The sequence below is a fragment of the Sardina pilchardus genome, chromosome 1 (genome assembly GCF_963854185.1).
Source record: "Sardina pilchardus chromosome 1, fSarPil1.1, whole genome shotgun sequence".
NCBI lineage: Eukaryota > Metazoa > Chordata > Actinopteri > Clupeiformes > Clupeidae > Sardina > Sardina pilchardus.
This window is the reverse complement of record NC_084994.1, coordinates 24,749,018-24,765,428: the sequence shown is the minus strand read 5'-3', so window position 1 is coordinate 24,765,428 and position 16,411 is coordinate 24,749,018. Positions and strand designations below refer to the sequence as shown.

At 41.0% G+C, this 16,411-nt stretch overlaps 2 protein-coding genes across 2 annotated transcripts in view; one reads left to right on the top strand and one right to left on the bottom strand.

Annotated features, from left to right (window-relative positions):
* Window positions 1-16,411, bottom strand: part of LOC134086228 (NACHT, LRR and PYD domains-containing protein 12-like) — a gene marked incomplete in the record, with an annotated part of 983,201 nt that overhangs the window by 547,003 nt on the left and 419,787 nt on the right.
* Window positions 1-16,411, top strand: part of LOC134088497 (microfibril-associated glycoprotein 4-like) — a 17,203-nt gene extending 792 nt beyond the window's left edge. The window contains exons 3-6 of the mRNA XM_062542883.1: window positions 10,474-10,674; window positions 10,991-11,087; window positions 15,698-15,865; window positions 16,158-16,411. Of these exons, the coding sequence (XP_062398867.1) occupies window positions 10,474-10,674; window positions 10,991-11,087; window positions 15,698-15,865; window positions 16,158-16,411 (720 nt within the window). The remainder of the gene's footprint in view (window positions 1-10,473; window positions 10,675-10,990; window positions 11,088-15,697; window positions 15,866-16,157) is intronic.

Below are 16,411 nucleotides of genomic sequence, written 5' to 3'. Positions count from 1 at the left end.
AAAAAAAAAAAAAAACTACAGCAAATTAAAAAACCGCAACCGCAAAACAAGAAACAAAACTGCAAATGCGATTTCGGAACAATTGTTTTACTGCACCTGTGCAGCTATTCTGGAGGTTGGGGGGAGGGGGACAAATTACCACAGGTAGTCTAGCCCAGAGCGGTAGATAGTGGCGACACTCCCATAGACCTCCATAGAAAAAAATGGCAGCGCTTTTTCCAGGCTATTTCCTCGTTACGGGACTTTTGGAACTATTTACAGCCAATCTCTTGGTCAGTATAGTCAATAAGTTAATTGATTACACCTTCCAGCATCCAGAAGTACATCCCACCCTCCTGCGATTCAGCCATTCAGCACAGATTTTTTGGGAACTTTTGATCGTGTGGCGGCAACATCAAAGAGTGTCGCAACTCTGTTTCTATGGCTCTGGTCTAGCCTAGCCACTTACCTGACTGCAAGTCTCTCAGATGCTCCCTCCACTTCGTCTTTGCTGATCCAGAGGAGATGTATGTTGTGGATATTTCTATCAGCCCGAGTGTTAAGGTCTGGTGGTGTCAGGATATGATTGTCAGTTGTAACTTGGAGGCTTGTTCTTCCTGCTGCTCGCTTTACAGTTCCACCAATGCCATCACGTGAATGTCCAATGAAGACATTGCTGACACAGACCGTGGAAAACAAATGTTCCTGATCCTAAATCCCCACTGATTCTATCGGAAAATTTGTGCACAAGTACACATTGTCTGCAGGTTCTGTCTTGTAGAAAAATCCCAGTTCCAAGAAATTGAAGTCAGAAAAGGAGCATTTTGTCTAGGACAATATAAGAGCACAAAGTGCATATTCAGACAGCACAGGAGAATGCAAATCAGTTTCATTTCAGAGGCGAACATCCCAGGTTCAGAAAGTAAAAGTCCTGCCAAGTATTTGATCCACCCATTTAGCAAACCAGCTCATCCTAATTAAGGCTGGCTTACATTGTACGATTTTGGTCTGTTTTAATAGTCGGCGACTACATTTCCAAAATCGGGAGGGAATCATGGGAGTTGTAATGGAATCGCGGTGCGCTCCCGTCAACTAAAGCCTACCTTACATTGACAGACTTTGCAAAGATTTGAAAAAGATTTTTGAAAGACTACAGTCTCAGACCCTCTCACATCTAAAGACAATTCATCCAGTTTCTAGTCACAGTCTAGTCACAGGCCAGTGTCAGATTAGGATTTTGCAAAGACTGTGGGTCACTGTTTACAAGACTGCTACAAGATTCCTTCAAATAGACACCAAAGACTTTACCGCGTCTCTCGCCTGCTTTCGTATGCAAATTGAAAAAAAGAAGCAGCCATTTTGAAATGGTCCAATCTGAACAGAGCTCAGATAACACGTAATAGGCGCCCATCCCCCTTTAGATACACCCCCTCTCATTTGCATACCTTTGAGTAATAATTCTTGTTAAACTGCTCCTACGATGCTAGTATCTAGATATGTGCAGAGACGTTGTAATGCTAGCGTTATTGCAGCTAACTTTGGAGAGTTACTATACTAAGAAATGTACTGATAAAACATATAAATCCATTGTTAATAGCTTTATTTACTCCAGCAGTAAACGTAGTTTCACTTTTCTCTAGCTTCAGACCGGTGGATTGAGCCAATCAACTTTCAGGACATATCGGCCAATCGGCCAATCAGGGGGGGGGGGGGGGGGGGGTGCACCCATATTTTTCATTGCATCGCCTTTTTATCGCTCTCCTTTCATATAATGTAATTTTTTTTACCAAGATGTGAAGCTTGTCTTTATTTGAAACACACACACATTATGTATTAATTATTTACATTATATAGGCCTATACTGACATTTCTGATATTCATAACAGCAAACGTTATGCAGATTATAGCCTACTATTCATATTACAACTCCACTTCTTAAATTCAGCTGACTGGTCTCAAAACATTGTAAACATAGCAGGCTAAGCTTATCATACTCTACTGGTTGGACTGTTCAGTTTCCCCACATGTGTTTAAGTTTCAAGGTAAGCTAATACTTTTTCTCCTTGGGACAGGCCCTTTTAAGTCTTGGAGTTGAAAAACATTGTTGGTCAGTCAACTTGAATGCAAGAGTTGTAATCAAATGTCTGAAGCATAGCCTACTAATGATGCTAACCGAATATAACAGTAATTTAGCTAGTCGTCTTCTGTGCTTCAATGCGTCCACGATTGTGAATGTTTTATTTGGATTAAATGTGCATGTGGAGGGCAGCTGTCCATTGAGCGCGCACGAGAGCGGGCCAAGGAGAATGAGTTTACTTCTACTGTTTGGTAATTAAGTTGCACGCATAGACTACAAAAGTTGCGGGAGAACTTTATGCTTCTACCCGAGCAGCGTCAGGTGCATCAGTACGACCACCTACCACGCTTCCAGGGATGATCTCGTTGGTTTTCATGGAGACAGACAGCCGTGGTGTGCACGGAGGGTAGCGGCTGTGCGTGTGTGTGTGTATGAGAGACAGATGCGCGAGTGACAGAGAGGGAGCGCAGGGAAAGGAAATTCATCTTTACGAATGCTGCGTGTTTTTCAATAGCGTTTCAAAATAAGAATAAATAAATAAATAAAAGAATAACGAAACGCAATATGTGGCGGCCGGTGTTGAATCTGTGGCGCACCGCCACACATTTGTCTATGTGTGGGAAACACTGCGGTAAGACCTTATTGGTGACTATTTTCCAGCTGCATTGATAGATGTGTTGTATGAAGGTATTATTGGGGCAAAAGTCACGAGCACATTTAACTGCAGATTTCGCATTCGCACACTAAAGTCACAAATGTGTAACCGTACATTTGAAGTTGTAGATATTTTTTTCATACCTTGTTAACACAAAATAGGGCTACGGGTTCACGAATCCGTTCTACAAGTTCACAAAACCGTTTTACAGATACACGAATTCTCACCTGTGCATCACAAGTTCCTGGCCTCATCCCCTCGAGACTTTTGCTCCATTTACACTGCAACGATTGTGGCAAAACACATTCGCACATCCGTGTTTCATAGTCTGAGAACATGCACAACATTCGTGCATTTGTAAACCCAAATGTGAACTAATGCAACAGAAGTTGTGCATCTGTGAAATGTTTTCTCATTAATAAAAGTCTTACACGACTACAAGTGCATTGATACAAGTGCTTGAGTCTACATCTGCGAGTTTCCGTCGCTGTTTTCCGGGGACGAATACTTTTGCACCAATTATACCACCTGGCGATGTGCAAAACCGATTTGTACTTGTGCACACAGAGAGCATCGATCGAAAACAAAACAAGGCGGCCGGATCTGGATCTGGATCGCGCCCACACATCCCTGCTCATATAAGTAGCCTAACCTCCCCTTGTTTCCTCATCAATATAAAGACAAGGACGCACGATTTGTAGATTTTCTTTTCACAGAGTGAGAAAACATACTTCGGAGTGATTATTTGCACCCGGGTGTAAATAGTGGAATGGAGGCATTTTCTTATTTGCACCCAAACCTGTAATGCGTGCAGAAACAGATGGGATGGCCTACCTAAATCTAACAAGTTAGGATTTTTAAAAACAATCTTTTTGATGGAAACGTGATGCTAAATTCCCATAAACGTGTTCAGTTAACGGGTAAAACCGTACGTTTGTAAGCAAAATCAAGAATTACGAGCTTGTTTACCGTCACCTAGCAACCAGAAGATAGACAAATATTACTAGCCCAGTCAATCACATAACGTAGAAGTCATGTAGGTTAGCGGATAAGTGCATGAGCCATGAATCAGAGATTGGTAGTTCAAATCACACCAAATGTAGGCTAATGCATTTTTTTTTTTGCATGCCAAACTAAAATATTTTGAAAGTATGTGCGAACGACTCTCTTCTCTTTGATGACGTTACTTCGCGGCAAATAAGAGTTTGTGCTTAATGAATCTGTCAAAAATGGTCTAGTTTTATTTTAGTTATAGAAATAGGCTACAGTTGTGAGTAGAACGCTTCTAAATAGTCAACTCCTCTACAGAAAACAACTCTTTCAACTATATTGGCATGCAAAAAAAAGCCATAGATTACTAATGGGATACGAACTGCCAATCTTCGAACCATATGGCCCATGCGCCTACCCGCTACCCTATACAATTTTTAGTCCATGCAACGGGCTAGTAGCGTAATATTTCTATCTTCTGGTTGCTCAGTGACGGTAAACAAACTCGTAATTCTTGATTTTGCTTACAAACGGACGGTTTTACCCGTTAACTGAACACGTTTATGGGAATTTAGCACCACGTTTCCATCAAAAAGATTGTTTTTAAAAATCCTAACTTGTTAGATTTAGGTAGGCCATCCCATCTGTTTCTGCACGCATTACAGGTTTGGGTGCAAATAAGAAAATGCCTCCATTCCACTATTTACACCCGGGTGCAAATAATCACTCCGAAGTATGTTTTCTCACTCTGTGAAAAGAAAATCTACAAATCGTGCGTCCTTGTCTTTATATTGATGAGGAAACAAGCGGAGGTTAGGCTACTTATATGAGCAGGGATGTGTGGGCGCGATCCAGATCCAGATCCGGCCGCCTTGTTTTGTTTTCGATCGATGCTCTCTGTGTGCACAAGTACAAATCGGTTTTGCACATCGCCAGGTGGTATAATTGGTGCAAAAGTATTCATCCCCGGAAAACAGCGACGGAAACTCGCAGATGTAGACTCAAGCACTTGTATCAATGCACTTGTAGTCGTGTAAGACTTTTATTAATGAGAAAACATTTCACAGATGCACAACTTCTGTTGCATTAGTTCACATTTGGGTTTACAAATGCACGAATGTTGTGCATGTTCTCAGACTATGAAACACGGATGTGCGAATGTGTTTTGCCCCAATCGTTGCAGTGTAAATGGAGCAAAAGTCTCGAGGGGATGAGGCCAGGAACTTGTGATGCACAGGTGAGAATTCGTGTATCTGTAAAACGGTTTTGTGAACTTGTAGAACGGATTTGTGAACCCGTAGCCCTATTTTGTGTTAACAAGGTATGAAAAAAATATCTACAACTTCAAATGTACGGTTACACATTTGTGACTTTAGTGTGCGAATGCGAAATCTGCAGTTAAATGTGCTCGTGACTTTTGCCCCAATAATACCTTCATAGTGTTGTGTCTATACATAGTACATAGCACAGTGCTGATTGTCTTTATTGATTTGTTTTTTACAGCTGCTGGAAGCGAGACCAGCAGCTGCTACTAGAGTGCTAACAAGGGTGAGGTGAAACTTTGAGAGACTGCTACCATAGAGCTGATGTCTGACGAGGAATGAAGTCCATACATAATGCTGATAATGACGACCTTGTGTGTAAATAACTTTTTTTTTTACCGTTTCTCCTTCCTTGTTTAATGTTACTGTGACTTAATTTGTAGTCATACCACTCATTTAATTGTTTTCCAGCGGCCTGTAGCCTATGACTTGGGCTAGGCTACTACGAGACCGGTAGACTACGCAAGCGAGCTTTGATGAGTTCAGCACGGAGTCGATCGACAAGAAACACGGTAAGTCTCTTTTTGGTGACAATTTTTCTGAAGCATTGATGGAAGTGTTGCGTCCATACGCAGTACATCGCACAATATGGCAGCACAATAAGAAATCTTTTTTTGAGCTGTTATCTTGTTATTTCGAGATCACCTCTCATTATTTCAAAATAATGTCTCATTATATCTCGATAATACACATCTTCCAAATTGTATTTTTTTCTTCAGATATTATCTCGTTATTTCGAGGGGGGGGGGGGGGGTATTCAAGCCAGGCCTGGCCAGGTACGTTTTCGCTGCATTCATATGCTAATTAGAGCCGCAAGCTCTCCACTTACGTCAGAGTAAGTTACCGACCATATGTGGCACTGACAAATGCAGCGTTTATAGGTTGTAAATTGTCATTAACTGCCGAAAATTAGGGAGGTTTACGGGCGTTTACGAGGACGGAAATCCCACTTTTCATGCAGTGACACACACACATACACACACACTGAGTGTATTTTGTATTTTGTTGTCCACTGTGTAATGCTTGATTGGAAGAGCTCATACACGTGTTTGGAAGTTGTGCTGTTTGAAGGATAAATGTGCTTTTGTTGCATATTTTAAATGTTTTGGCACGGTTAGAGCCTTTTGCAAACAAAATGTGTCTTTTGACCATGAGTGCCACTCTTTCGGCCTGTGTATTAACTGTTTTGAAAATGTGGAGTATGAGTTGACTGCTGTATCAATGTAATCAAGACAAACTGTAATTTCATGTTTTGTGGTTTAGTTACAGGGATTCCCAAACTATGGTGCACGCACCCCCGGGGTACGCGAGAAGTTTGGGAAACGCTGGTTTAGTAAATGTGGCAAACTGTCTTGTCCTTTCCTCCCTAGTAGGCTACATACGCTTACCTTACTTGATTTAATTAGAAAAATGGGTTACTCAATTAGAATGACTATTTGAACACTAAGGTTGTGTTTCATTCAAACTAGACTGTTTTAAGTCATTGTAACATAATATGGCTTGATAAATTGGACAGACCTGACTTTTCCTTTTTTACAGTGTGCACACACGCACACACACCTCATCTCTCTGTGCAATCCCAATGGGGACAAGTTTGCAATTTTGTATTTATTGAGCTTAGTGTTGTTAATGTATTCGTGGTTTTGATGAGTGAATGAATAATGAGTTTTTTTTATTTGTTATTGTTGAATTGTGATCCGCACAAGCATTCCAATGCAACTGTACACTGTACTTGAGCAAATGACAAATAAATACTTGAATTTGAAATGTCAAATGAAGCTCGGGGCTATAGCCCAATAATTAAAAACAGCCCAAACAAGATTGTGATTCCCGGAACTCGTAATCTCAACATCAGAGAAAACAATCTGCTCCAACTAGTTCACAGAGCAAAAAGGCACCGACAACATAAATTATGTACGGGATAATGGACGACAGGCCGTGCGGTTATTCAAAGTTAATGCACGTTCTAGACGGTGATACGGCCCGACGCGAAGCGGAGGGACGTTCCGTCTAGAAAAGTGCATTAACTTTGAATAACCGCACGGCGTGAAGTCCATTATCCCGCTTATTCCACTGTTGCCACTTGCGTTGTGTTAATTTCGGGTGCTAATTTAAATGTTTTAATCGCTAGAAATGTTTTGTTTGTAGAACTACTTTTCCCAGACACATTTCAACTAATTTCTCAAACTGCGGTTACTAGTTCTAAATGGATGGTTGCTATGGCCAAAAGCCAGTCGTTAGTTCTAATCTCCCGTTGTCAAGCTGGCATATTCCAAGATTCTGATGAACGTTAACTTTGAAAGATTGCTATTTTTCTTAGCCTACTGCCACCTAACTAGCTAAATGACACCTCTTTCATATGCTAGACGTTACTATGATCTGAACGTCTGTATTTTACAGCTTGTATGTAACGTGACAGTGCATTTAAACTTCACAACAAGTTTGGCAAATTAATATTCAAGTGTGATACGGCCAACAAATTGGAACTACTTCATAGCCGTGCGTATATCTAAAGTTAATGCACACCCTTATAGAACGCAGGACAATGGGGAACTCAACCGAGCAGTGGAATAATCTTATTTCTTATACTCAAATAGATTAACATTTTCAACAGCAGGTGTGTATCTGCAAATATTTCTATGGATGTGAACAATCTGAAGAACTATTTTAGTATTATGGCAAAGCATACTAAAGATGAAAGTGCTTTTCATTATGCACTATAATGTGTAGTTGGTTAGACAAAAAACTGGTAATATGAATGATAATGCTATACGGTCTGTAGTTTTGGTTGCAGTGCTTCATTTTGCTGGAGGCAAATTTGACAACAAATGGCATTGGTATGAAAGCTACATACAGTACAGTAATACGTTATAATGACAAGCAATGGTGCACTGATTCTCACACACACACACACACACACACACACACACACAGAGTGCTGTACTTTGTATTTTGTTGTCCACTGTGTAATGGTTGATTGGATGAGCTCATACATGTGTTTGCAAGTTGCGCTGTTTGAAGGAAAAATTAGCTTTTTAGAATCAATACCTTACTCAGATCGTTCTGGGTTTTGCCCTGTCTAAGGGTACCATTAATCTATAGTCACTGCAATTCTTCACTATGAAGATTAGCGTTAGCGTTTGTAAGCGCGGCAGCAGTCTGCAACATACTTTCACCAGCCTGTGAGCAACAGTATTTTACAGTATAAAATAAATAATAAAAAACTGCATTAATGCGCGATGAAATAATTATCTGCGTTTATTGATAGATCAGTTAACGTGATCGTAAGGCGTTAACTTGCCCAGTCCTAATTAAAACACTTAAAGTATCACCGGAAACGAACACAACGCAAGTGGCAGCAGTGGAATAAGCAGGATAATGGACTTCACACCATTCGGTTTTACACTTTTCTAGATGGAACGCCTTCGGCTTCGTTCGTGCCTATGGCGAACCACAGTCGTGGCCATATAGGCCAACAACGGCACTCCCACTCGTGCGATAATGCTGAATTAACTTTGTATAACCAAACGCCGTGTCGTCCATTATCCCTTACTTGTATACCCCTTCAAGGCGTAACAAGACCCCTCCACTTCGTGCCAGGGTCCAGTTTGCCCTGTCGGTACTTATTTTCCCGATAATGACCAGCATTCTATACATTATCCCTTACATACAATGGAACTGATCATACAATTTGACGATTGATTGCTAAAATCACTATGACCAGGTGACAGCCCTACTAATAAGGAAACTGGCACATTTCCATGATCAGATGGCCTAGAGGTATAAAGAAATAGTTGGGATGTTTTTCTCCATGCCTGGTTTTATAGATAAATAGCAGCGATTTCCCTGTCCTGCAACATTTACCACAGACAGGGTTTTGAGAGCACGTCAATCGGTAAGTTTGTTTCAACACTTCCAACACTTTTTAACACTTCCAGTGTGGCAGGGCCGTACTGTACATGACCTTTTTTTATGCATCGGTTTCTGTATGTGCGCTTGAACTAGTGCTGCCGCGATTAATCGACATAATCGAACTAATCGATTATGAAAATTAGTCGATGCCAATTTTTTTAGTCGACTAATCGTTTTGCTATTGACCCCCTATTTATTTTTGGTCTCCCGTCTCTAACGGCTGTAATGTTATTAATTCTGTTATTAACTCTACAAAAGTAGGCTGATATTGATATGAGCGTATCTATATCTATGGCTATATGTCATGTTTTGGCCCCTCAGTTGAGTTAAAAATAAAATGGACACAACAAAATAACGAAAACTTTTTTTTTTTTTTTTTTAAATAAGATTAGATTAGTCGACTAATCGAAAAATTAGTCGAAAGATTAATCGTTAAAAAACTAGTCGTTAGTGGCAGCACTAGCTTGAACCATGGGCAGATACATATAGCTATGTGCACTGTGGTAACAGTACTATTGTAGTGCAGAAACACTAACGTTAGAAGAGTAAGACTAAGTGTACTGTATAGGGGTGTGAATCATAAGAGAGAAGGAAGGCTAGACGCTCTGGTGTGTTAGCAAATCAGGGTCGGTCTCATGATTTTGAAAGTAATATAATTTGTAACGTTAGTTTTCCTATTCGTCATTTTAAAATCGATTCATACTACGTAGTATAGTTAAATCGATCCAGGGGTTTGCCTACCGATGCACTCGCATTTTGAATGTTCCGAATGATTACCGATACGTATCGGTTAATCTTTGCACCCCTAGTACTGTATGTGCAGAGCAGTAGAATATGGACCATACATAACAATTTTTTTTTTCATCTTCTGTATGTGCACACTTGTATATGTTTGTGAGAGAATGACAGCAGAAGGGTCGAATCATTTCCAATGAAAACATTCTCTGTTGAATGATTCTAGATTGCCATTGATCAGCTTTGTCACTTCAAAAGTGGTGTTTCTTGCAGAAAATGAAGGTAGGACTTCAAAATTATACAATGTGTGTGTATATTGATCTATATTTAATAACTAGTAATGGCAATTTGTCCTGCAAGTTGAGAAATTGGCAGAGGATAGGTCTACAAAGACTGCAATTCAAATGTTACAAACAGATCATTAACAATAAATAACAACATTTACAACAGATTTTTAAAACGACACAAGTGGCAACAGTGGAATTAGCAGGATCATGGATGTCACAGCCTGTGGTTCACAGAAAGAAATACACGTACGCGGTGTATTATCATTTTATTTTCTCCGCTGTTCCGTCAGGCCTGTTTAACCACCTCAAACGTGTATTTCGTTTAACCACCTTAAACGTGTATTTTTTTTTCTGTGAACCAAACACTGTTTTTCATTGTCCCTTACACACACACACACACACACATCATTGTATTATTGTCAAATAAGTATTATTATTTACAAATCCATGCAAAATTAGATATACTGTAAGTAGCAGTGAATGAAATATTATGAAATTGTCTTCCATTCTGTGCAGATTCAGTGTGTTGTCCTTCTCCTGCTGCCCTTGCTGGGCCGGTGTGATCTCCAGTGTGATCACCATCTCACTGACTGTGCAGACCTGCATCCTAGTGGGGTGGTCAGTGGGGTTTACACAATCTACCCAAATCACTCTGCCGTTAGAGTTTACTGTGACATGGGCTCTCAAGATAACGAGGAAGATGAGGGAGGATGGACTGTGAGTTTGTATTTGTTTGTTTTGTCTGTCTATTTATTTATTTATTTATTTATTTATTCATTTATTTCGAAAAAATCTAAATAATATATCAGAAAAGTAAAAATGTAAGCATGTAGGCATCCCAGTTAGTTCTGCTTGTTTCCAGCTAATTCCATGGTATGTATTGCATAACCCTGCTCACAAAACAAATCATGTTATCAACGTGCAAACCAACCAATTAATACACAGGTGAAAAAACCTGGCAAAGATTAAAATGTTAGGGTACTAGGTTGTTGGCTTTCAATTGTCTCTTGCCTGAGATTCCTTCTGTTTGCAGGTGTTTCAGAGGAGAATGGATGGTTCCGTGAACTTCTACAGGCCCTGGATCCAGTATAAGGAAGGGTTTGGGAATCTCTCCAGTGAATACTGGCTGGGTAAGATCCTACAGCTGGCCGAAGGTGTAGGTCACGTCTGCATTGTGACATGCAGTGATCATTATGCCTGCATCAATTATATAATTACATAATTACCTTGAATCAATTTCCCAGACAGAGAGAGAGAGAATGTAAGGTAACACATAGTGATTGGTCTCTCACTGGGCTATTTTTGCAGTTTTTTTCTGAGGGCGAAGTTTAAAACAACTTACCATCTATTGATGCCATTGTGGTTCCTTGACATACAGTCAGTCTTTTTTTTCTGTTAAGGGTTGGCATAGAGGTCATTGTCGGTTAAAATCTTTATGTGTGTACCCCCCCCTTAGAATTCAGATTTAGCCATGGGCGTCCTGCTGCAGGCTGCACTGTCAGGCCTGCTGCACTGTCAGGACCGGAAAGCAAGCGTAGTCACGTGCCGTCACGTGACAACGTCAGCCCCAAACGAGGAAGTAGTTTTCAATGATTGTTAATAAGAATGTAGCACAAATTAACAAGTGCATGTTTTACTCAGTGTCTATGTTTTATTTTTATAACGTAGCACAAATGAGCAAAGTGTATTACATTTGGCAGTGTACATTTGACAGTGTCAACGTTTTTCAGTTATAGTTTTGGATGTTGAATGTTTGCACAAACACGGCAAGTCGTGATGTCGTTTGGGGCTGATGTTGTCACGTGACAGCACGTGACTACGCTTGCTTTCCGGTCCTGACAGTGCAGCCTGCAGCTGGACGCCTCTCGATTTAGCAGCAGTTACTGGCTGAATTAGCCGGAGAACCATGACTCTCTGACTTCGCAGAGAGTCTGTCCTAGATCCAATGGCAAATGATTATTTCCTGGTTTGCGAAGCTTGTCTCAAGTTTGAAATCATTGGCGTTCAATCACTAACGTGTAATGACATTTTAACCACAGGGGACACAATGACGACGATAGGCTTGAAACTTAAATGTGACCTCCTTTCGCTGATTGGGTGAACTCATAGTGATCGATCCCACACTGGGCTATTTTTGCAGTTTTTTCTGAGGGTGAAGTTTATTTCTCACTCTTTCATGATGCGTATTACTGTTTGCAGCAGTGATATGACCACCAGAGGAAAGAGTGAATGTTCGGGAAGCGTATCCCCATTGGGAGCCCCCCCAACGTTGACCACTAGGAGTTAGCATTCCATTGACCCCCTTTCCGGTTCCTAATACAAATTCAGTGTAGAACTGAACAAGTGAACAATAAAGTTATGCGTTTTGAAGCTCAAGTGTGTGAGAAACTTGATATGCCTAAATTTCTTCAACCTCAAGTAGGCAGCTAATAAGGAAATATGATTGTTATTTTCACAAGGTGAACTTCTCCCCACTGTGGAATGTCGAAAGGGATGCCACAAAGACGGGAATTCACGATTATTTCCTGGTTTGCGACGCATTGTCTGAAGTTTGAAATCATTGGCGTTCAATCACTAACGTGTAACCACAGGGGACACAATGATGACGGTAGGCTTGAAACTTCAATGTGACCGCACTCGGGAACGCCCTCCTTTCGCTGATTGGGTGAACTCATAGTGATTGATCCCACACTGGGCTATTTTTGCAGTGTTTTCTGAGGGTGAAGTTTATTTCTCACTCTCTTTCATGATGCGTATTACTGTTTGCAGCAGTGATATGACCACCAGAGGAAAGAGTGAATGTTCGGGAAGCGTATCCCCATTGGGAGGCCCCCCAACGTTGACCACTAGGAGTTGTTAGCATTCCCATTGACCCCCTTTCAAGTTCCTAATTCAAATCCAGCGCAGAACTGAACAAGGGAATAATAAAGTTATGAATTTTTAAGTTCAAGTGTGTGAGAAACTTGATATGCCTAAATTTCTTCAACCTCAAGTAGGCAGCTAATAAGGAAATATGATTGTTATTTTCACAAGGTGAACTTCTCCCCACTGTGGAATGTCGAAAGGGATGCCACAAAGACGGGAATTCACGATTATTTCCTGGTTTGCGACGCATTGTCTGAAGTTTGAAATCATTGGCGTTCAATCACTAACGTGTAACCACTGGGGACACAATGATGACGGTAGGCTTGAAACTTCAATGTGACCGCACTCGGGAACGCCCTCCTTTCGCTGATTGGGTGAACTCATAGTGATTGATAACACACTGGGCTATTTTTGCAGTGTTTTCTGAGGGTGAAGTTTATTTCTCACTTTCTTTCATGATGCGTATTACTGTTTGCAGCAGTGATATGACCATCAGAGGAAGAAAGTGAATGTTCAGGAAGCGTATTCCCATTGGGAGGCCGCCCAACGTTGACCACTAGGAGTTAGAATTCCATTAACCCCCTTTCAAGTTCCTAATTCAAATCCAGCGCAGAACTGAACAAGGGAATAATAAAGTTATGAATTTTTAAGTTCAAGTGTGTGAGAAACTTGATATGCCTAAATTTCTTCAACCTCAAGTAGGCAGCTAATAGGGAAATATGATTGTTATTTTGACAAGGTGAACTTCTCCCCACTGTGGAATGTCGAAAGGGATGCCACAAAGATGGAAATTCAAACACACCCAACAATTTATCATCTGTTGATGTCATTGTGGTTCATTGATATGCAGTCTGTCTTTTTTTTCTGTTAAGGGTTGGCATAGAGGCCATTGTCGGTTAAAATCATTTTGTGTGTACCCTCCTTTAGAATTCAGATTTAGCAGCAGTTACTGGCTGAATTAGCCTGGAGAACCATGACTGTCTGACTTCATGATCTCTGACTTCGCAGAGAGTCTGTCCTAGAACCAATGGCAAATGATTATTTCCTGGTTTGCGACGCTTGTCTGCCGTTTGAAATCATTGCCGTTCAATCACTAACATGTAATGACATATTAACCACAGGGGACACAATCACCGCGTTTACATGATGTTTTTTTATTATTATTATTTTTTTGGGGGGCTTTTTATGCCTTTAATTGGACAGGACGGTAGAGAGTATGACAGGAAGCGAGAGGGAGAGAGAACTGGGGTGGGATCCGGAAAGGACCACGGGGCGGGAATCAAACCCGGGTCGCCGGTGTGCGGTGCAGGTGCCCCAGCCAGTCGCGCCACGGCTGGGGCCTTACATTCTGTTTTTTAATTCCAAATTTGTTTATTCGGAATTAAATAGTCCGGAATGAAAATATTTTCCTTCGAGTTTACATGGAAATAATAATTCCGAATTGGAGTTTACATGGAACGTACGTTAATTCCGCTTTAATTAAATGTATTGTATTACGCTGAACGTCTGGGAGTCGGGAAGGGTTCGATTGAATAGGTAGGTGGTGCATGAACGTAGCCTAATTAAAGGAAAACTATGCAGGATTGGCGATTTCATCGCCGGTTTCGCTTTCGCTGCAGAGCTTCCCTTACAGCTTTAGCGTGTCTATTTTACAAAACTCCTCAATCGGTCAGTCTGCCGTGCCTTTTCATGAGACTTTACATGACACTTCCTGGAGTAGACCATGGGTGCGTGCCCGAGGGCTCCTGAAGTTGCAAGTGTGGTTCTACCGCTACAGACCACTAGGGCGGCCGAAAAAAAACATTGTTCGACCGGTAATGACTCATTTAATCATAACAGTATATATGGAACGAATTGATTAACTGAAAAACGTTGCATAGTGTACCTTTTAAGGTCTACCGGAAGAAAACAAACTTTAGCTAGCTAGCGTTTTTTTGTCATCTCGGGTTAATGTTACAGCATGGACAGTAACATAATGAAAACTGGTTTCGCAGTCTTTCTGATAATAGGCCTACTATTTAACCAGCAGCTTGAGAATATTATCAAGCTTCACATTTGCTAGCTAGAGGAGGAGAAGAGTGTCGGAGAAGGGGGGAAGAAGACGGAGCCGAATTAGCAATGAAACAAGCATGCACTTCTTCTTCCTCCTCGTACGAGCATGTGCCAAACAAACGGAATAAACTTTGAGGTTTACATGATCAAGGAGTGAGTTAATTCCGCTTTAACATCGGAATAAACCACCCACTTAATTTGGAATTAAGTTTAATTCCGAATAATAATTTTCAAGCGGAAGAAGCGTTTACATGGTCTCTTTTAAAGCGGAATTAACTTTTATTCCGAATTAACTTGGTTTTATTCGGAATTAAGCTCTCATGTAAGCGCAGCGAATGATGACGATAGGCTTGAAACTTAAATGTGACCGCACTCGGGAATGCCCTCTGTTTGCTGATTGGGCGGAAGTGCACTTGCCGGAGTAAACAAAAGTGGATCAAGGTATCCCAGGCAAGTGCGTAGACAGGTGGAGTCAGGCTAATTGTCGGTGCCCTTTGCTCTGTGAACTTGCTCGGGCAAACTTGCTCATGACTGAAATGGAACACACCCCATGATCATGTCCCAGTAGTGCAGTATCAGACGGACATTCAAACTAGAATTGTCAGGCTAGTGTATGGTAATGATAAACTGAGATTGGAGGTGAGACAGGTCACACATCAGTAGATAATAGGGAGAGGCCTCATCTCTTGATCATCATGCTAGCACCGCAGAGACTGTAGCATGCTGCTCTAGCCAACTCCGGCAATGTTTGACCAACCTAGGCGGGGGTGGTGATTGTTCAATTGAATGAGTTTACTTAATCAGTTTATTTATTTTTTTGCAGGATTACAGTCACTTCACCAACTCACCAATAATAAGGCATACGAGCTGAGAGTGGACATGGAAGACTTTGAGGGCAACAGGGTTTTTGCCAGGTACTCCAACTTCTCTGTGGCATCAGAGGAAGAGGGGTACAAGCTGACCGTGAGTGGCTTCACCAACGGAGGTGCTGGTGAGTTTGGGAAAGGAGACCTTCAATAAAAAACAGACTAATTCACTCAATGAAAAGAGTCTGGGGACTTAGGACAATTGCATGTCCAATGGCAACATAGTGATGGGGTTTAGTCTTGACATTGACTTTGAAATCATTGGTCCAGCCTAACCAATGACATTGATAGGGAATTCACATGGACACATTCTTCCGACTGAAATATGTGTTTCTTAAGGATGTAAAATTAATAGATTACAGCGTTCTATTGTTTTGTTTCGTACGCATATATGACATACTTCATTTTGTTCTACAGGAGACTCATTGACTTACCACAGTGGAAGTAAGTTTAGTACATTTGACAAGGACCAAGACAGTTTTTCTACTAAAAACTGTGCCAGCTCATTTCTCGGAGGGTACTGGTATCACCAATGCCATGCTTCCAATCCCAATGGGGCTTACTTGTGGGGCTACACAAAACATGAAGGATTATCTGTGAATTGGCATGCCTTCAAAGGGTACCGTTATTCACTGAAATTCTTCACTATGAAGATTAAACCTGTGGCTTAG